This window comes from Pristis pectinata, chromosome 1, assembly GCF_009764475.1.
Source record: "Pristis pectinata isolate sPriPec2 chromosome 1, sPriPec2.1.pri, whole genome shotgun sequence".
Lineage (NCBI taxonomy): Eukaryota > Metazoa > Chordata > Chondrichthyes > Rhinopristiformes > Pristidae > Pristis > Pristis pectinata.
The window spans coordinates 89,047,638-89,069,565 of record NC_067405.1 but is presented as its reverse complement, the minus strand read 5'-3'; the positions used below and the strand labels follow the sequence as shown (position 1 = coordinate 89,069,565).

Genomic DNA, 21,928 nt, shown 5'->3' with positions numbered 1-21,928 from the left:
GAGCTCTAATAAAATTGAACTGGGATTAGAAGGGGGAATAGCTTTCATTCGTTTGAGTCCTACCTTGCACCAAGGACAGTGGTTAAAAGCTGCTAAATCATAGACATTGTTGTGGAGATCTTCAAGGGAGTCAGCAAGGCCAGCTACTCACTGTCACATTGTCCCAACTCCCCAGACCAGGATAATATTCGGATATGGACTAAGAAGTGTTGGTACCTGCATGGATTTGTGGTTTTAAGCAATTACTGATGCAAACAAGACACTCTGTTTCTTTGGCCACTCAATGGCATTTCCAAATAGGCCTAAATCAATTATCGTAGGGTTTTCGTTTTGATTTAAAAACAACAGCTACACACAAGCAGGTCAGAGGCTGGATATTCTGCAACTCCTGCCACTCCTCATGACTTTCCAACCTGTTCCACCGTCTGCAGTACTCGAGGATGCCTGGATAAGTACAACTCCACCAGTACGGAAACTTCATGTGATCCAGGACAAAGTAACTGTCTTGATTGGCATTCCATGCACTCCCTCGGCACTGTACTGTTTTTTTTTAAGATGCACTTTCAAGCCCTTTTAAAGCTTCATTTTGATGGCTGTTGTCATTCATCATCTGGACGGACAAAGGCAGCAGGGTCATTGCAGCCTACAAGTGCCCTTACTGACTTGGAATGTGTTGCTTCGTTATCACTAGGTCAAAATCCTGGAGCTCCTGATTCTCGGTGCCTTCAAATTGCAGTGGTTCAAAGTGGTAGTTCACCACCATCTTCGAGTGGGCTAGTAGGGATGGGCATTAAATTAAAGGGGATTGTCTGTAACACCCACATCTCTTAAAATCAAAAATTAAATAAAAACTGAATTCATTCACAAATTGCCATCATGACACTTCATTTGGTGTTCTTTTGATAAAAGGCAGATGTTCCAGTGCTGTACTGAGGGAATGGCACACTGTCAGAAGTGCTGCCTTTAAAGTACATTAAACTGCTCTGGCAGAAGCACAAACTGTCCCATGGTACTCTTTTTGGAGGAAAAAAAAAGGTGAAGTTAGCCAAAATGCATTATTTCCCATGTATTGAAATGTTAGTTGAGGCAATGTTATGTTTATGTTCCCCTTTGTGTCCCTTCAGAATGGCACAGCGTCCTTCCAATAGAGTTTTTAAAAAAAAGGGCACGTGACAGATGCCAGGTTGTTAACAGAGCAGAAGTGAAAAAGAAAGGAGGCACTGAGAAAGCATGAGTCCAAAAACACTCTATAGACAAGTGAACAGGTATAGCGTTATAAGAGGTGTTGGGGCCAATCAGAGACCAAAAAGAAAATCTACTTGTGCAGGCAAAGGGCATGGCTAATGTACTAAATGAGTACTTTATACCCATCTTCGCCACAGGAGAAGATGTTGCTCGAGTCTCAGCAAAGGAGGCACTAGAAACAGTAATCAGGGTTGGACTAATGGATTGATTAGAGAGAGCCAGCATGAATTGGTAAGCTAACTAACAATAGAGTTTTTGATGAAGTAACAGAGGGTTGATGAGACAGTTATTGTAGATATGGACTTCCAAAAGACCATTGAATAGCCATTAAATAATTGATCTGTCATCAACAGAAAATGTTAACTCTTTCTTTCAGTTGCCAAGTATTTCCAGCATTTTCTGTTTTATTTCTGATTTCCACTATGTGCAGTCTTTTGTTTTATTTTCAAGCTCATCACCAAGGTTGAAGGCAGTGGAATGAAATTGGATGTAGCAGGGTGGATAGAAAATTGGCAAGGTAGCAGGAAATTAAGAGCAGTAGTAAATGTTTTTGTTTTGAACAGGAGGAAAGTAGAGTTCTCAAGTGTTGATAGTAGGATCACTGCTTAATGCATATTAATAACTTTGCATTTGAGTGTAGTGAGGACATTTTCTAATTTTACTGATGATATGAAACTTGAGGTGGCATAAACTGAAGGTAGGGTAGTAAATAGGCTCGGGAGATCTAGACAGCCCAATGGAAGATGAATCTTAATGCTGAGAAATAAGAAGTGTTTTTCTCAAAAAATGAGGAAATTAAATTAGAGGAGACAATTACAAGAAGTGAAAGGACAGTGAGATGTGGGGTTACTTGTGCATAGTTTATTGAAAGTAGCAGGGCAGGTTGAGAAAGTAGTTTCATAAAGTGTACAGGATCATTTAGCTTTATAAATGGAGGCAGAGAGTATAAGAGCAAAGAAGCCATGGTGAACCTTTACATAGCTCTGGTTGGTCTACAATCAAAGCATTATGCCCAGTTCCAGGTGCTGTTCTTTAGGAAAGATGCAAAAGCTTCAGAGAGGGTGCGGTAGTGATTTACTAATATTATTCCAGGACTGAGGAGCTAGTTGTTGTATGTTGATGTACTGGAGAAGTTGGATTGTTCTCCTTTTGAATAGAGAAAGTTGCGAGGGAATCCTGAGTATTTAAAAACATGAAAAATGTAGACTGAGTGGAGCAAAAATTGTTCCCAATAACCAAGGGAATGAAGATGATTAGCAGAAGAATCATAAGTGAAATAAGGGGGGAAAATTATGATGCAAGTTGTTAGTGTCTATAATGCACTGTCAGGGTAGACAGGGTAGACTGTCAGGGTAGACAGTGTAGCATTTACAGGGGAATTTTCTCAGTATATTTGTGGAAAACCATGAGGGTGGTGGACTGAAACTAACTGGATTGTTCTTGCTTGGAGCCAGTATGGACTCAGTGGGCCAGATAGCCTCCTGTGATGCAGTGAGCACAACTTCTAGAGATAAGTACAGTAATCGGTTTCCACAACAAGATTGCACTAATAGCTTTGAGGTAACTGGGAAACTGATCTGCTTTGGTGTTTATGAAGGCAGAATGTCACCTTATTTAGCTGGAGAACTTTGCTCCACAAATAGCATTGTGAGGACTTCAAGCAGACAACACCTTGTTTTGATATCACGGCAAAGGAATTTATCACAGAAAATCATGGGAACACTCAGGTTAGTCAGCCTCTGTAGAAGGAGAAACAGTGTTAAAGATTCAGGTCGGAGACCACTACGTTCTCTGCAACTTAAAACACTTTTTTTTTGTGTGTATCTCTCTTTCCCAGTTGTGACAAAGGGTCTCCAACCTAAAATATTAACTTTCTCTCTTTCAAGAGATGCTGCCTGACCTGCTGAGTGTTTCCAGCATTTTTTTTTACACCATCAGAAGTATCACTGAATTAATCACTCTGATAGTCCAATACTGTTACTGGATTGTTGATTTGGGTTATGTTGTCAAGTTGCTAGAGTGGATATTCAAGCCACACTGTTCTGACTTGGAGAGGACTGTGCAATGAGTTGAGTCAAACGGTAACCAAACCACATGTTTGGCTGAACCCTGGAAATACCACATTTGGCTTTGGCACCCATTGGGCAAAAGAACAACAAGGTGAGACGTGATCAACCCGATACTATAGCACCCTATCCAAAACTAGGACCATCTTTACAAAATAATCATTATTAAATCCAGTGCGAAATTTGAGCCAAACATCTTTACAAAGGAAGAATTTGGAAATTGGAGCTTGGTGGAATAGTTGAGGTTGCAAGCAGAAGCATGTCTAAGAGGAAGCTGGATAAATGCACAAGGGAGAAAAGACGGGCTGATGGATGAACTAAGTTGTGTGGAATGATAGAATGTCGTAAGTCTGTTGGGCCCAAAGGGTCTTTGGTGCAATTTCCATGTTCCTGTTATTGGATGAGAAAATAATCACTTTGCTTTAAGGCATTTCATAATATTGTCAAACGTGGTTTTTGTGTGTTAACTAGATTGGATATTAATATGAATAGAGGATTAGTTAAAGGAAGGAAAATCAATTATGAAAAAACTAGTCTCTCTTTGGAATGTTATTCATAGGGTGCCACCAGGTCAGTACTAGATGCTCAGCTATTCACAATTTGCATAGGCTGGAATTTAGCATTCACCAGTAAGCTGCACACATTCCATCATGGACTAGGTGGGGCGTTGCTTCACCTCTGCTCTCGCATACACAGGAGAACACCTGCACTTCGACATGGGACTCCTGATGTTGCCCTGCACAGTCCAGTCAGGACTTGCATGAAAATACAGATGGTAATTGCACCAAATTTACATGCGATGCCTCGGATTGGTGGAGTCAGAACACTTCATCTTTGACCTGGAAAGTTAACTCTGTTTCTCTTCCCACAGATGCAGCCTAACCTGCAGACTATTTCCAGCAATTTCTGTTTTTACTTTAATTGTCTCTAAATAGCAATTTATCATTAGGACTAGAGCTTGGTGGAACAAGAAAAATTATGGCAATGATCACCTGATTTACTTTCATTGCCGAAAGCCCTTGGTCTATCTGTTGGATGTTCATTTGGAAATATTGGTACAATAAAACAGTGACAGCAGTGTTTCTTTGAAAGTAGTTACTATTAGTAAGTGTACAAATTAAGAAGCCCTTGTTCTCCAAAGTTAGTAAACAAACCTTGGAGGTGCTGCCAAATGGATATTTTCTAAGAATCAGGAAATGTCCAAATTTGGAGCAATTTTGGCTGTGCTTAAATTGTATATTTGTTTCTTTTTTGCTGCTTTTTCTATCCCATGTAATTAAATTCAGAAGTTTGGACCAATTATTTGCAATGCTCTTGTAAATCCTGTTCATCAGTCTTCAGTTTATCACTTGGCTGATTTCTCCCATTTTGCTGTTTCTTAGTGAGACGAAGCAGAAATTTCTAATGTAGATTGTTGGGGGTAAAATTGAGTTTGTATTTTCATCTAAATGTTTGGCTGGAGTTTCTAATGTAATTTTGTCTGACCCCTAAAGCTAAAAATAAATCTTATTTGAGGTCTATAAATTTTTGTCTGAAGGTGAAGTTACGGTCCTTTATTCCATCCTATCTGTTAATTACCTTCAGTGACTTTTACTAGATTATGTCCACTGCTGAGGTGCGCACAGCAAATTCACGTTTAATTTTGAGGCCACTGCATAAGTTGATCAAGGCAGGAAGAATGTACAATAGTTGGCTCTGGTAAAACTGCTTAAGATCTCCATTTATTTTCATGCTTCATATTTTTTCAAGTTCAAGTTATACGTTATTGTCATTCACCCATATGCTATAAAAACACATGGAGGAACAAATGTCATTTCCCCCAGACTCTCACAACAGAGGACATACAATAAACGCAGACAAAAAAAATTGTGCAAGTACAAATAGTGCAAAAAACGGTGTATACAGAATACAAAATTAGTGCAGGGTTAGTGCAAAACCGAGTTGGACGAAGAAAATACAGATCTCAGTGTGTTGCACTAAATGTATAAACATGTTCAGCAGCAGCCAAAGTTCTTATACACCGTTGTGCAAACCAGGGCTTTTGATGCGGCATTTGTCTGAAACTGCCTCTAGGGTATTCAGGAGCCTGACCTGTATCGGAGGAAGCCTTTTGTCCCATCAAGCCTGTTTCAGCTCTCAGATCAATCCCATCAGTTCCATTTCCCCCAGTTACTTCCCTGTAACCTATTCTTTCACGTGCCCATTAACCACATTGCCCCTCCTCTAGCATTAAAGCTCCAGGCATTTTTGAATGTGGGATAATAATCTAGGTAGTGATTGCTGTCGGTGAAGGGATTCATTACCTGTCTGTACACTTGCCACCCCTGTGCATGCTGGCCTGCATTGGCTCCTGATCTAGCAGTACCTCAAATTTAAAATCCTTGTGCTGGTGTTCAAATCGTTCCATGGCTTCGACCCTCATCCCTCTATTCTCTTCCAGACCTAATAACTCTCCGACTTCTCTGGCCTCCATTGTAGGTGTGATTTCTATACTTTCTGCCATCTGGGCCCGAACTCTGTGATTTGCTTTCTAAGCCACTCCCAGAGACTAAATTTTCACCAAATTTGATCACCTATGGTGTATTTTAATGTTGCTTAAGTTAGTTTTTGTTTGAATATTGCTCCTGTAAAGTGCTCTGGGACAGTTTACAGGGGCAATTGAAGGTGCACTCTCAATGCATCAGGTTGTCAAGGATCAGGTTAAAATTGGTTGGTGTGTAACCTTGCAGTTGCACAATCTGTCAAGGTTGTTAAGGTGAGGTTTTGTAGGGTAGAAGAGTACTTTGCATAAATTGGTGCTTTAGAAGGGGACTATGGGGCGATTATGAAAGCCATAATATGGTGAGATTGGCAGTGTGCTATTCTGGATTAAGCTGCTTGACTGCATCGAGGCCTGATTCCTATCAGCAAACTTTGTACAGTTTGTACTCTGCACATGGACGAGAGAAATATGGGGATTTTCCATTGATATGTTCTGGATATTTCAGGCTAGGTAGACTGCATACCAGAGGAGGCATCATAATTTTCCATGCAGAGTTGTGCTAGTACATATTGAGATTAGTATTACTTTTCAAGATGGGTGTGGAATACTCTTTCAAAACACCTTTCCCAAACTTAAGATATCCTACACCTAATGAAGTATGTTTAAGTTGTAGCCACTATTCAAATGTGAACACAGTTCCAATTGGTGCACAGCAAAATGCCCAAAACAACAATGCAATCTTGTCCATATAATCTCGGATCTGTTTTTTTTTATCGTTGGCAGAATATATTCTACTTATCACCATAGAAAGAACTACTGGGCTCTTAATTATTTTTAGTATTTGTTTGAGAGATCAGATGAGAGTGCTTAGTTAGTAACTTGTGATATGTGGCACTCCCTCAGTACCAAATTGCATGTATCTGAGTAGACTTTTTTTTAACAAAGTCTGTGATCTGGACTTCAACCTGCAACCTTCTGAATGGGTCAGTGACCTTTTTTGTCATTAATGCTCCTTCCAGTTGATTCTCTAACCCTTTTTACTCTCCAGGGTGAAGTGCAGCCCCTGATTCGCAAGTGTTATCCAGCTGTTGAAAGAGATGGAGAAGTGGTCAAAGTTCGGGACACTGTTTTATTGAAGTCAGGACCTAGGAAGAAGTCAATTCCATATGTTGCCAAGGTTTCTGCACTCTGGGAGGACCCAACATCAGGTCAGCTAATTGATCCAATGTAAAAGCAAATCAGGGTATACAAGGAGACGTTGTGCCTCTTGCCTTTTAGGACTTAAGAATCCATGTCGCATAAAGCTGTTCTAAATGTTGACGTGAAAGATGAGTTCTCCTTATTGACTTCTTGTTCCATCCTCCATAAAATTGGCATCAACTAGCTGAGCCCTGTGTCTCAACAGTGTCGGTTTCCACATAATCCTTGTGTTTGCCACCCTAAATTGTTGCTATTTACAAAAGACCATGATCTTAAAATGTTTTCACTTGTTTTTAAATCCTTCCATGGCCTTGCCCCTCTCTATTAATCTTTTCCAGCCCTACAATCCTCCTCTGGCCTCCTGGTCATTCCTGAGTTAATCACTGCACCCTTTGGCAGGTAGGGTCTTGGTAGCTGGGAATCCCTTGCTAAAGCTTTCCACTTTGCCCTAAGGTGTTCCCAAACCAGTCATCTGTCCCTCACGTAGTTTAGTGTCCCAAATTATTGGTAACACTCCCATGCATTTCTGTGTTACTTGCAAGATCATTGTTGTCCTTGGTTTCATTAGGTAATCCAGAGAGAGAGAGGGAGAGGGTTTATTAATGAGGTGAGGGTAGAGGAAGAGAGGGGAAGGCGACCCCTAAAGTGCTGGGGTGGAGAATGAAGGGAGAGGGGGACACAAATTCAAAGTTGTCACCTGGATTAAGGAATTGTTTTAAAGTAATATTATAGCAATTAACATTTTATTGTTATAACTTGTATGTATGTATTCACAGGATTGAAAGTTAAGGGCATTTTGAACCACTTGTGTTTGCCCTGCAATGCAACTTCCCTTTCTACATGACCCCTTTCTACTGTGTAGCCCTCCTTCAGTCCCACACTAGATTTCTGTGCTTGATCATTCTGATGGCTGTGGATTAGAAATGGATTCCTGCTTTTGCAATGTATTTCATCTAATTAGTTCTGAAAGGCGCTGTTCCTTTTGTGAGGACTGGGATATGATTTTGTAGGGATATGATTGTTCTTCTGGGGTGGGGGGGTATTGGAATTTCATGCCACATCCACTTTCCAGTGATCCTATCATTAAGGAAATCCCTATCAATGCAGAATCGGCAAAGTGGGGTCTCGGGGTGTCTGAGAGCAGCTTGTATGTGTCTACTGGGGTGTTTATTACCTCTGCAGGACAGCATTGCGCTGTTTGCTACACAACTGATTCACGAGAGTTCCCACAGAGCTGACCCAGGTGGAGGAGGTGTGGGTGTGAATTGCATCCAGTTCCTGTGCTTGTTCCCCTCCAGCTTTGGGTTATTGCAATCCTAAAAAAAATGGCCTTCCGCTTTGCTAATGGGAATGGAGAATTGAGGGCTCTCCAGTACTACAGTCGTTTAGTGCCGGCTGGGGGATTGTGAAGTGACTTTTATTGCTTGGGAGGGTTATTGTGCTCGTAATAAGATGTCAAGGGAGTTGCACAAGGCAGATGGCCTGTGAAATATCACAGTGATTGATGGTTGGCGGCAGGCAGCAGAAAGGAAATAGGACCACCCCTTTTTATTCTATGAGTACCATGCAGGAGCTTGCAATGGAAATTCTGTTACTCCATTACTCAGCAGATTTATGATCTGTCTGACTTCCAATTCTTCAGTCGGATTACCAGCAGCACCCACTGCCAAAAGCAGGAGACTGGGGAAACCAGTTCTGCCTTGGCTTGGTCCAATTCCAAAGGCTTGGTATCGGGAGTCAAATCCTAGGATTTGCAAAAGTTAAATTGAGCCCTCTGTTTCTTCCCAGTATGCCATTCTGGCACTCTGACAGTGGGCAGTAATGTAACACGGCAGGAGCAGACCAGGGATTCTAGTCTCTTGCTTTAATATAAAGGTATTGTCTTCACTCTTAAGCATACAGTTTTATAATGTAGGTGGAGACCACTCGGTCCATAATGCCTGTGCCAGCTCTTTGAGTGGGAAGTATCCAGTTAGTTTCACTTCTCTGCTGTTTGTCTGTGGCCCAGTAAATTAATTCTTTTCAAGTATGTATCTAATTCCCTTTTGAAACTTGCTATGCAGTCTATTTCCACCATTCTTTCAGGCCATACATTCCACATCGTCATAGCTCACTGTGCTCAAAAAAAATCTTTCTTTCCACCCCACTAGACTTCATCCTAGATAGTGTTTGTTCAAATGAGATTGCCAAATCCAGATCTAACCTCCCCTGAGCTATGCTCAAATAGCTGGCAAATCTGCAGTCCTTCCATAATTTGAGGCTTAGTCATAAATATTTCACGCATCTGCCACTTGTGATGTTAAGTGGTACTCTCTACTGTTCAATTGGTAACATTAAGCACTCATTACAGAGGGCATTGTAAATCTTCCAAGTTGTGTCTCAGTGCTCAGCGAATGAGCGGGGAGCTGCTGGACCCAACCTTTACATCAAATTACTTAGAATTTACAGCACAGAATTAGGTCATTCTTCCCAATTGGCTTATTCTCCACACAAGCCTCCTCTTACACTCCACCTCATCCTCTTCTTTCATGCTGATCTGAATTCCCCTCAATCATTTCTTTTGCTAATGAGTTCCAATTCAAACTATCCTCTGGTAACATAGAAGGAAAACTTGCATTTAATTTAGCTCCTCTCGTGTCTTTTTCAGGATGTTGTAGTTTACAGCCAGTGAAATACTTATGAAGTGTTGTTATTGCCTTGTAACGTTCTACATTTACAGTCCCTTAAATGTGGTTTCCGCCCACGCTGAAACATCCTTGTCTAATTTTAAGGACTTCTATTGACATTTTTTTTAAGAGAAGTGAAGCCAGAATGCTCGGTCTTCCCTGCTGGATCAGAGACCTTTAATTTTCTTTACTCTCTGAGCTGCTTAAAAGGGTCTATGCAGGGAGGAACTAGCCAGTGGTAACCAAGTGCTTGTCCCTCCCATAATTTGGGTTTGTAAATCTAAACTATTCAGTCAGCAGTGTTGAGGTTGCTGTGAATAGCTTTTCTAATCTTTTTGCCCCTGTTCCCTGTCTGGTTTTGGATCTGCTGACTAATGTAGCTAGTGCAGTGTATCCAGCAGTGCTAGCTCAGTGTTGGAGAAATGAGCTGCTGTAATCCTAATTTGTTTAGTGTGGTGGCAGATGATCTTAGACTGCACCAGTCAAGGAATTCTTCATACTTTGTGGGATGCTGGAACTTCAGCTCCAAGCCTGATCTTTTTCCTTGCCACACCTTCACATGTGGCACAGGATGTTACTAGTCCTCTCCTTCCTATTCTTTTTCCTTTCTCCTCCCACTTGTGATCTAGGGACTCCATGCAAGTGGATTTCTCAGTAATTTATTTAGAAGTAATTCCTGAATATTGCTGCTTGAAACCTTGTCAATTCTTGACACTGTCTTGCTGATATTGAGGACTCAGCACCACTATTTTGATGCATTTTCACACTGAAACAAAAGACATTGCCCATTTTTTAAAACTTAATCATTTTTATGGGATTTTTTTGGTAGTCTTGCCATAACACTTATTTGAGAGTGAATTCTCTTTCTGGTTGGCTGATTCCAATCTTTCTATTGGAACCAGCATAACCTGTGCCTAGAGAGGGAGCAGGTGATTAAAACACCCTAGTGTATCAGTATATGAATCAGACACCAAGTGCTAATTACACCTGTCTATTTTAGTCAAACATCAGTCCTGTCTGCTTGCAACATGCGGGTTTTGTTCAGCTGTGTGCAGTTACTGCTGTGGAGAATTCTCCATAGTTCTGGCTCTGGCTCAGTGGTTGTGAAATGTGTGGTACAAACCCTGATCTTACTGGGGAATCCAGCCAGTCTAATCTGGTGCTGCTGCTGGCTGAGAGAAACCTGCAGAGTAGAAGCCAATGTGGTCCTACTCCTTGTCTCAAAACGTTAGTGTTTTTTTCACACCCTTGGGACATCCGTAAAGTGCTTCACCGTTAATAAAGCACTCCTGAAGCACATTCACTCGTGTGGTGAGCACAGCAGCCATTTCACAAGTTCCCAGAAATGCCAGTACAATGGCCAGATAATCTCTCTCGTTGATGTTGGTTGAAGGGTGAATACTGGCCAGGATACCAGGGAGAGCTCCCTGTCTGTTCAGTGCATCAACAGAAAGGCAGCATTTTAAAAGTTGCAGTGCCATCATACTGCAGAGGATTATCAACCTAAATCTTTGGAGTGGGATTTCAACATAAAAACACAAAAGGGCAGGGATAGGCCACAAGTCCCTCAAGCCTGTTTTGCCATTAAATAAGATCATGGCTTATCTGATCTTTGGTCTTAACTCTATTTTCTTGTCAGATGTTCAACATCCAGATGAAAGTCCCATTTCAAAAAAAATTCTTTCTCTCCATCTTTAGACATGTCTGGTATGCTGGTCTGATTTGATGTTTTGGTTAAATAAAGGACAAGGCAATGGAGTTGCAACATTGTGTGTAAGCTTTTTTTTACCATCGTCTTAGTTGGCCATGTGTTTCTACTTGCACCCCCTCCTGAATATATGTCAGCAAGGAAACTCACAGCATCAATCACAGGAGTGCACTGAAGTTAATTGGATGTGTTTATGACAAAGCATGGGAGAGCTAAAGCTGAAGGGTCTGTTCACACAACTGCATGGAATAGATTCACTGTTTATGCACAAGTCTGGCACAGGTTGTGGAATCAAAATGAATCAAATGTAATTAGTGTAACTGTCATAATCTATAGAGTAGTTTACAGATAATTGATGCATCTGTCACAAAACTTGGATTGGATTACAAGTGGATGTCGACCACAAGTCGACAATGGTGTACCACAAAACGTGGACTGGATTTTAAAAAAATGGTTGGAATGGATCTCTAACACAAATGAAGTGTACATCACAAAACAGTGCACTACATACTGAAGTCCAAGATCATCACATTAGGCAAGACATATCTTATGCAAAGATGTATATGTTGTGCATTTTATTTCTCTGAAGATCTCCACCTAATCTTGTTGCAAAGGATGTGGCCAAGTGGTGGCAGCTTTTTTTTTTGCTTAATACACAATTTCTTTGCATGTTATTGAGTTCCCAGTGTAGTAGTTTGAGTGAATGAGGTATTCCATTCTCTTCTGACTGACCAAGAGCCGAGTGATCCTCTGCTGACTAGATGGCCTTCTACTCAGCAGTTCTATAAAATGTCTTCCCACTCAACAGTACTATGGGCCATCAGTGTACAAAGGTGGGCTCACCAAATGGTGGTGCTTGTTATTCATTATCTATTCTCAAAAATGCATCATCTACATCTGGATTTCCAGTAGCCACTCCCATAAGGATTTACTCTTCCCTGCCTTCACTCCAGTCACATCCCAAATTACCATACCTTAAAAGAAAGTGTCAGTGGCCCTGAAGCTGGTTTAAGGATTGAACTGTAGATCTTCTTGATCTGCATTGGTTCAGGTGCTTTTTAAAAAAAATTAGCTGCACAGCAGTTTCATTAGATTAAACTTTCACCAGATCTAGTTCCCTATACCTCTGCTCATGATTCATATGGGGTCTCTGTCTGCACTACCTTAGATTGAGGATTAATATCCCCACGTTTCGCAGTTTCACCTCTTTCCAACCTTGAGCTCTGCTCCTCCAATTCTGGTCTCCGGTGCATCCCCAGTTCCTTTTGCCCCAGTATTGGAGTCTTGGATATTCAGACATAGTTCTGGACTTTGCTCCGTAAAGCTTTCTACACCTTTTCCTTGAAGGCACTTCTCAAAACCAAGATTCCAGTGATGTATCCCATATGTGGCTCAGTACCAAATTTTGTTAGTGTCCCTATGAAACAATTTGGGATGTTTTTATCTATTAAATGTGCAATAAAGACCACAGTCTTGATGCAGTTCCAGTTACTTTCGCTTCGCACTTAAGATTTAATGCACAGATCCTCTGCTTTAGATACCAATTTGGTTCTCCAGACCTACGCTGGCATTCATTTTCAAAACCCAAGTCTATTATTCACTTTGCCATGGAAATAGCAGAGAATTCTAAAGCTTTGGACCTAGGGCACCAAAGGAAGGCTGTAGGGACTGGGGAATGGACATACCATAACTGGAACATGGGGGATCTCGAGAGGTCAAGTAGCAATAGGCAATTCTCCTTTAGAGCAGAGGTGTCTTAGTTAAGCCTGATTTTAGTTTCATCCCAATGCCTATATCGGTATTTTTCTGGCAGCGGTCAGTGGATCAGCTGGGAAAAGGCAGTTATAGCCTTTTTAATAATTTAAAAAAAAGACTCCATGTAGAATGTCAGTTATTACATGCTGTTGAGATCAAGTGAAGTTATGAATTGCAGATGCAGTATGGTATACTGATTTATGAAATGCAGTGGTATTACATCTGGATAACAGTCCCTGCCTTGAATCAATGTCTATCTGATCTCCTCCCTCTCCACCATCTAGATTCATATTGTGCTAGGTTCGCTGGCAATAATTATTGGAATATAAGTGGTTTGTGAAAAGTTGTATCGGGAACTGCATGCACAGAGCACCCCCCACAGTTTTAAATATATAAATAGTTTCTGCTCTTGTGATTTGAGTGGATCCATATTCTTCAGTTAGTGTAGTGCCTTATTTTAGGTGGATTCTAGTTTATTTTTTGAAGTGTAGTTGTCACTGATGAAGCTGGAATTTGCTGCGCAGCTTGAGTTGCCTCAGTGAGGTAGTGGGGGGACACTGTGGAACTGATAGAGGCTAGAGGTTTGACACAACAGAGTGGCTTCCCAGGTCACTTTAGAACCCAGCTAAGAATTAACAAGGACTGAAGTAACATGTAGGCAAGAATGTCTAGTTTCTTTCACAAAGTGATGCTTAAGTAATGAGACCATTTAAGTTTTGAGAGTTTGATAGCTTTTTAGATAACTGAATTCGTATTCCCAATACATAGTCAGATTTGGACTAAGCTCTCAAGCAACAAACCTACAATGCTAGCCCTTGTGCAACAAGCCCAGTGCAGCTGATTGCAGGGAAGCTTATCGATTCCCTGGAGGTACCTGAAGTTGCCAAGGGCATTGTGCAAGTTTGAATGGTTGTCTGAGCCTTCACCTGAGTCCGTGCTCACTAAAGTGTTACTTTCTTCCTGTAGGGGAACTCATGATGAGCCTTTACTGGTACTACAGGCCTGAGCACATCCAGGGAGGCAGAAATCCCAGCATTCACTGTGAGGTGAGCATCACCATCCTTCCCTATGGAATTTGTAGGCAATCCTTCCCACATCCTCTCCCTTTGCCTCTTGCTCTGTGCCATTACACCCTATCCTGGCCTTTTGCCCTCGCTCCACCTCCTCCTGCTCTCTGCCTCTTGCTATATTAATCACTCACTAGCATCTGTCTCCTGTGTTGGTGTGACTACTTGTACTTTATTGAGCTTTTGTCTTGGCTTTTTTTAAGTGGTTATTTTTGTTTCATTGCAATTACATTCCATGTATATTGAAACAGTGTTTAAGCTAAGCTGGGTGAAGTTAGAGGAAGACTTGCACTTAACAAAGTGCCCTGTATCACATGTTGCATGGAGCTTAATATTCTAATGAATTAGGGAGTATTATAGGTCATAAACAGTAACCACTTCTGAATGCAGCAGGGTTCAAAGCAAACGAGCAATGAATGGTGTTGCTTTTCATGAGAACTGGGAGAGCCACCTTTCCTCCTGGTGCCTGGCAGGCTGAAACTGAGCAAAAACTTGCAGGCCCCGTTTCACTGCTCTGTATGGCGAATGTTACTGCTGAACTTTTGACTTTCACAGAAGGTAGTGGAGCAGAGCCTGGGGTAGACAACTGCCAAACTGAGGAAAACATTTTAACCCTCTCGCAGCTCATTGTTATGAGAGTGTATTGGCTAAAGGTGGTCAGGTGCAGTTAGGGACAATGCTGAACGACAAACCCTGTCCTGATTCAGAGTCTCGACCCAAAATATCGACAATTCCTTCCCCACCCCCCAACAGATGCTGCTCACCCAACTGAGTTCCTCCAGGAGATCCTTGCTCCAGATTCCAGCATCTGTGTCTGGAGAATAAATATTGTCTTTAAAGTGGAAGCAGGAATAAGTCATTTGGCTCCTCGGTGCCTTTTCATGCACTGATCCCATTTTCCTTGATACCCTTAATATTCAAAAGTCTATCAATCTCTGCCTTGAATGTATTGGCAACCAAGCCCCCACAGCCCTCTTGGGTAGGGAATTCCAAAGATTCAGCACCTCCTAAGTGAAGAAATTTCTCCTCCTGTATCTGTCCTGAGTGGCCAGGTGCTTATTTTGATACTGATCCCTACTTCCTGATCTCCCAGCTGGAGAAGCATCTTCCCTGTCGTGCCCCTTTCAGTGTTCCAATCTTGTAGTGGAGCCTTATCAGCTTCATTTCATACAAGGAGACCACCCCTAAAGAGCTCTGTTTAATTTTACTAGCAGAAAGAGTGCTCTGCCCTTGCATGCCAAATAAAACGAGATCTATTTACTTGAAATACCAATGCAGAGCAGGTCTTACTCCCCTTCTGCTGTGAGGGAGGGATGTCATTGTTTCTGATGTTCTGTTATTCTGCTGCTGCTCGGTTAGCCAGGGAACCACAAACTCCCTTAAGTCATAAAGTCATCTTCTCCAAGTAGACTGAGATTGAATGCATCTGTGCCTTTTGTTCAGGTTTATTAATTTGTGTCCCTGCTTCCCCTGCAGAATGAGATCTTTGCTTCTCGGCACCAAGATGAGAACAGTGTGGCCTGCATTGAAGAGAAATGCTATGTGCTGACTTTCTCAGAGTACTGTAGGTGAGTGACTCAGGGCTATCCAGTTCTATGGCTGATGGAAAGTGATGGTGGGAGAAGGTGCTCAAAGTAGATCCTTAAATGTAAAATGGTAGCTAATAAATCCAAAATGGAATTCGGGAGAAACTGCTCCCGAATGGTTAGAATAGGAAGCTGGCTATCTCTAGGTTGGATAATGTGAATAGCATGCATGCATTGAAAAGGAAGTTTAAAAAAAAATCACAAGGGTGAAAGAAACGTGGGAGGAAGAGAACAAAGAGGTAGAGAATTAATACCAGGAAGATGAGCAGGTAGGAAACAAAATGTAATGGATGGTTGTTAGGTGGGCATCTTGTTTTTTTTCATTTTGCACTGCTCTTGGCCACACTTTACATGGGAAGAGAAGTAGGTCACTCCACCTTGAGCATGCTCTACTCTTCAGTCGTATCGAGGCTGATTTAACTCTATATCCCTTGCCTGCTTTGCCCAATAACAACAAAAATCATCCTGAAGGCTCCAATTGTTTTCCAGCTTAGAGCCGCCTTGAGGGAAAAGAGTGTTTCAATTTTCCATTCCCTTCATGTGGAAAAGGCTTCCTGATTTTGCTCCTGAATAACCCAGTTCTTGTATGGTGAGCAAATCTTTTTTTTTCCAACTCCTGCATAGTTGAAATAATCTCTGAATATCTCACTCATACAGTACTTTTTTTGTCATTTTAAAAACCTGGACTAGATCATGCCTTACTCAAATTTAAGCCCCAGTAACATTCTGAATCTGTGCTGTACTCACTCCAGGATCAATGCATCTTCCTGAGTTGTGGGGCCCAGAATTGAATGTAGTAACCAGATGGGATCTGACTGAGGCTTACATAACAACAATCATCACTTTGTCCTTTTTGAAATGCATTGAATGAAACTTGTTAATTCTCTGCAAATTTGCTTGCAGTTGGGGCCCTGAGGTGCACATGCAGGCTCTGGTACAAGATGTTGCTGGTGTAAACCCCCAAGGGCTTGTGTCATTCTCATTCGTATTCTCAACCTGGCTTTTCTGCAGATTCTGTGCCTTGGCAAAATGGCGAGAGGAAGGGTCTCCTGATCACAGGCCAGTGGTACCTCCTTCCGAAGAGTACTCCACGCCTTCGCATCGCAAGGTCCCAGAAAACACCGATCCAGATCTGGTCTTCATTTGCAGGCACGTTTATGACTTCCGTCATGGACGAACTCTGAAAAACCCGCAATAGTTTATAGCACTTCCCAGATTCCAAGAGAACTCAGGCTTAGAAAACAAACACACGCAGCAACAGAAAGAAATCAGAATGAATGGATTTTGACTGGAGGTATAATTCCACAAAGCCTTCCTGGTGGACAACAGATACTCTTACCTTTGCCTTATGTACATAGATTAGATGAGTTTTTATGACCTGTTCAATCACGTTGACTGGATACCAAAGGACAGTGACCGACCTGAAAACTGGCTCCTGGGAAACGGTGCTGGTTTCTGCACTAACCAATTCGACTGTCATCACAACACTCGAGTCACTTTTCCCATCCTCATCCTCATCACCACTAACAACGGGTCCCATTTCCCAAATGATCACTGACCCATTTCACAATTGCTATGAATTAAAAACAGCGACAAGAAATATTGCACTTGTATTCCAAACCAATTTATTTCTCAAATGACCCTTGCCCAATTTCCAAGCTGGCAATCAGTGAATGCCAGCACTAAAATGTTTACGTCTGAATTCGGATATCATTCCAAATTCTCTCTCTCTCTCTCTCTCTCTCTCTCTCTCTCTCTCTCTCTCTCTTTTCCTCTATTTTTAATTATTATTTCAAAGAAAATTGCTTGTTGGAATTAAATTTCAAAATGTATTGACTTTTGAGGAAGAAAAATTAATATATGATTTAAGTTTGATAGCTATGTTTGAAGAGACTTTTTTAAAAAAGAATAGTTCTTTCTCTACTGATGTTCTGATGTTTTCACTTGAAAGGTTTAATAATGTTTGAAGTGTTAGGCCCATGGCCAATAGAATTAAAGATGTTTCTTGGGGGAGCCATAGTTTCTTAGTTTTGGTCTTTAAAAGGATTAGCCTGTGCATTCACCATTAGGGTTTATCTTCACTGATGCTTCTGCCATCATTCAGCACCACCAGTTCTGGTTGGGATTTGCCAGAAAACCCAAGCTCTGGTCATTCTTTGGATTTAAAATGGACATCAACCTCTGTGGACAGATTTCAGCCAACCTGGCATCAGCTTGGTGTCACCAGTGGCCAAATGTGCTATTGAAGCTCCAGGGGAACAGTCGGCATTTTTATAAAGAGCCTTTTACAACATCTTGAAGCACTTTGTAGACATGAAAAATATTCTTGAAATAAAAGTCAGAAGATGCTTGGTATGTCAGGCAACATCTGTGCAGAAAGAAACAAAGGTTATCATCTTGGGTGGAACAGGGAAAACATTTTTAAAGGAACTGTTGAGTCGAGGTAACAGAAGGCTTACAATTAGATGAGGCAAAAGAGAATAAATGGCATTGTGGATGACAGTGCAAGCTGAATGGACAAACAATAAGAGAAGGGTTTGAGATGTTAATGAGAATATAAAGATTCATTGTCACAGTGTCTGTCTCAAAAATGGTGCGGTCTGGAAGACTATGAAGCACCTTATTGAAAAGTGAGGCAGTGTTCCACGGGAGCCTAAGACACGGGCCAGAGGGAGAGGGTGTAGAATTACAATGACCAAGAGCCCAGGATCATGCTTGTTATACTGAGCTGTTTCACAGAACAGTCACTCAGTCTATATTTTATTTCCCTAGGACCGAGGTATTGTGAATAAGTAAATTGAAAGTTGTGAAAGTAAGTTGCTTCTCTACAAAAAGGGGATAGGAGCTTTGGACCATGGAAGAGGTGGGAAATAAAAGAGCAAGTATTCTGTACAAGCACTACCTGTGCAGAATGAAAGGAAAATAACTCGTATTGCTGCATCTGCACTTGTACCAAAGGCAGCAAAGAAAGGTACTTTGGAAATGGGCAAGAGAATCATAGAGGGAATAGTCCTTCAAAATGAGGAATGGGGAGTGAAAGTTTGATCATGGGTTCACACTGAGTGTAGAGGCTGGTAGGGGGGAAGGTGAGAATAAGAGGAACCCTATAATGATTCTGGGATGGAAGGCAAGAAGATGAGAGCAGTTGAAGTGGAATGCTCAATTGAGAGCTCCTTCAACTACGTGGAGGAGCAGCATCAGTTGAGGAAAAAGAGCCATCAGAAGTAATGATCTGTAGCTGGTGTAATCAGAACAGATACAAAGAAGCAAGATGTTGAATCCTCACTGGAAGTAGGGTGGAAACGAGTATAATCTGTGGGAGTCAAAAGGTCTTGCGCTTTCAATTAATATACAAGTATATCTCAAAAATGAAGATGGCAAAAAGGAGGGAGGAATAGACCAGAAGGAAACATGGAAATTGGGAAGCAAAGTTGATGACGTTTTTCAGTTTGGGAGAGGGGCAGGGGACAGCTCTTACTGGGTAGGGAGGGGAAGGTAGAGGAATGTCCTGAGTAGGGCTAGAATGAGGAAGCAATGTTCTACATCCGACTGAGAAAGTAAACTTGACATACCTGGGATCCATATGGCTTCCCATACTGACACCTTTTAAATAGATGGAAGTGAGTTCTGTTGTGCACTGTGAAAGTTAAGCCAGGCAGAGGAGGGTGGTGGTGGTAGTAGTTGGAGACTGGTTGGGCCTCCATTCAAGATGTGGAGAGCCCCAGACCATCCTTGGTAGCAGTGGAGATGATCAGGGTCAGGAAACTGAAACAGGGCTGAAACTGTTGCAGTACTTTAGAAGTCCAGTTACTGTTGTAAGGTAGGAAATGTAGTACAGCAGTGGGCCACAAACCGAATGAAGTAATGGCCAAAAGATCTCTTAACGCTCAGTTGTGGGATAAATATGATCATTGCCCCACACTCTGAAGGGAGCACTTGCAGTTTTCATGACCAACTGAAAGGGCAGTTAGGAGCAAAAAGCTGGAGGACCTCGGTGGGTCAGACAGCATCTGTGGAGGCAAAGGGATAGTCAACATTTTGGATGGAAACCCTGCATCACGGCTGAGAGTGTAGAGGGAAGGTGGCCAGTATTTAGAAGTGAGAGGTGGGACGAGCTGGCAGGTCATAGGTGGAATCAGCTGAAGGGGGGGAGGTGGATGATGGGCAGATAGAATCGGGTGAGGGAAAGGTTAAGAAAAGTGAACCAAGGGAGAAGAAACCCAGGTAGATATGTGGGTGATGGGTAGATGGGGGACGATGATCTTGGTAATCAGTTGTTGTGGCGGTCTTGGTAATGGGGAGGGTGGTGAGAAGGGATGAAAAAGGTATAAAGGGAAGGAACCCTGGCTGTACTGGTAGAAATAGGAAAGGAACATGGGGGGTGTAGGTTACCTGAAATTGGAAAATTCAATGTTCATACCATTGGGCTGTAGGCTACCCAACTGGAGTACAAGGTGCTGTTTGTGTTTGGCCTTGTTGTGGCAGTGGAGAAGGCCAAGGACAGATGGGTCAGTATAGGAACGGGGATGCAGTTGAAATGCAACCAGACCCTCTGGCTGTTGCAAATAGTCGCCAAAACAGTCGCCTTGGTCTCACTGATGTAGAGGAAGCCATGTTGCAAGCACTGAATGCAGTAGACCAGGTTGGACTAAGGTGCCTGTGAATCTCTGCCTCACCTGGAAGGGCTGTTTAGGTCCCTGGATGGTGATGAGGGTGGAGGGATGGAACAAGTGTTGCACCTCCTATGGTTGCAGAGGAAATTGCCAGGGGTCAAGGTGTGAACAGACCAGGGAGTCATGGGGAGAATGGTCCCTGTGTAAAGCAGAAAGGTGGGGGGAAGATGTGGTCAGTACTGGGATCCCATTGGAGCTGGCAGAAGTGTCAACGGATATGCTGGATGCAGAAGCCAGTAGGATGTAAGGTTAGGTTCAGGGGAAATCCATCTCTTCTGTTTGGGGAGGGTGGGGGAGAGCAGAAGTGCAATATATGGAGGAAATGCATATGAGGCCTTCATCAACCACGGAAGAGGGGTAGCCACATTTCCTGAAGGAGGACATTTCAGAAGTCCTAGAGTGGAAAGCCTCATCTTGAGAACAAGTGCAGTGGAGACGGAGAAACTGAGAGAAGGGAATGGAATCCTTACAGGTAGGAGGAGGTATAGTCAAGGTAACTGTGGAGTCTATAAGTTTATAGTAGATATCAGTGAATAGTCATTTCCTGAGGTGGAGATAGAGATCCAGGACAGGAAGATCCAGAAAAAGGTGTAAGAAATGGCCCAAGTGAATTTGAGGGCAGGGTGGAAGTTAATGACAAAGGTGATAAAATTGATGAGTGCAGGCAGCAGCACTAATGCAGTTGGTGTAGCGGAGAAGGACTTGGGGAGGGCTGCCAGAGTAGGTTTGGAACAAGGACTGTTCCACTTAGCCAAAGAAAAGACTGGCATAGCTGGGGCCAATGTGAGTGCCCATAGCTACACCTTTGATTTGCAGGAAGTGGGAGGAATCAAGAGAGAAGTTAGGGATAACAACAAACTCTGCCAGGCAAATGAGTGTTGGGGAAAGGGAGCCGATTAGGTCTATGTTCTAGAAAAAAGTGGAGACCCCCAAGACGTTCCTGATTTTGGGGGAGGGGTGAGCGGATAGAGTCGTATGAAGATTAGACATCTATGGTGAAGATGAGGTGGTTGAAACCAGAAAATTGGAAGTTGTCAAAATGGTGGTGGGCCTTGGGGTTGTCCTCGATGTAGGTAGGAAGAGACTGGACAAGGGGAGACAGGATAGAGTCAAGGTATGAAGGGATATGTTTGGTGGGGCAAGAGCCAGCACTAGCAATGGGTCTACCGGGGCAATCCTGTTTGTGGATATTAAGAGAGAGAAGCAGGCAATGCAGGGTTGGGGCACAATCTGGTTGGATACTGTGGAGGGGAGATCTCCTGATGTGATGAGATCTGTAAAGGTCCAGATGTGTAAAGGCCTTGTGTTTGTTCTTGGAGCCATGGTCTCTAAAGTAGAGGTCAGTGTGCCAGCCCACAGCAGCACCCCACTTATCAGCAGGTTGGGATTGGTGGGAAGTGAGCGGGGCGCTGCGCATTGGGGGGGCGATAAGTATGGAATGGGTGAGGGGAGTGTAGGAGTCACGGCAATGTCACGTCAG

The 21,928-nt window shown here is 42.5% G+C and overlaps 1 protein-coding gene across 3 annotated transcripts in view; it reads left to right on the top strand.

Annotated features, from left to right (window-relative positions):
* The window catches only part of bahd1 (bromo adjacent homology domain containing 1), a 62,525-nt gene extending 44,320 nt beyond the window's left edge, over nt 1-18,205 (top strand). For 2 of the 3 annotated variants that reach the window (XM_052017179.1, XM_052017188.1), the window contains 4 exons: nt 6,842-7,001; nt 14,089-14,168; nt 15,666-15,757; nt 16,787-18,205. In XM_052017179.1, the coding sequence (XP_051873139.1) occupies nt 6,842-7,001; nt 14,089-14,168; nt 15,666-15,757; nt 16,787-16,973 (519 nt within the window). In that variant the 3' untranslated portion in view covers nt 16,974-18,205. The remainder of the gene's footprint in view (nt 1-6,841; nt 7,002-14,088; nt 14,169-15,665; nt 15,758-16,786) is intronic. The other variant, XM_052017173.1, reaches the window with a different exon arrangement.
* Nucleotides 18,206-21,928: the final 3,723 nt, after the last annotated feature.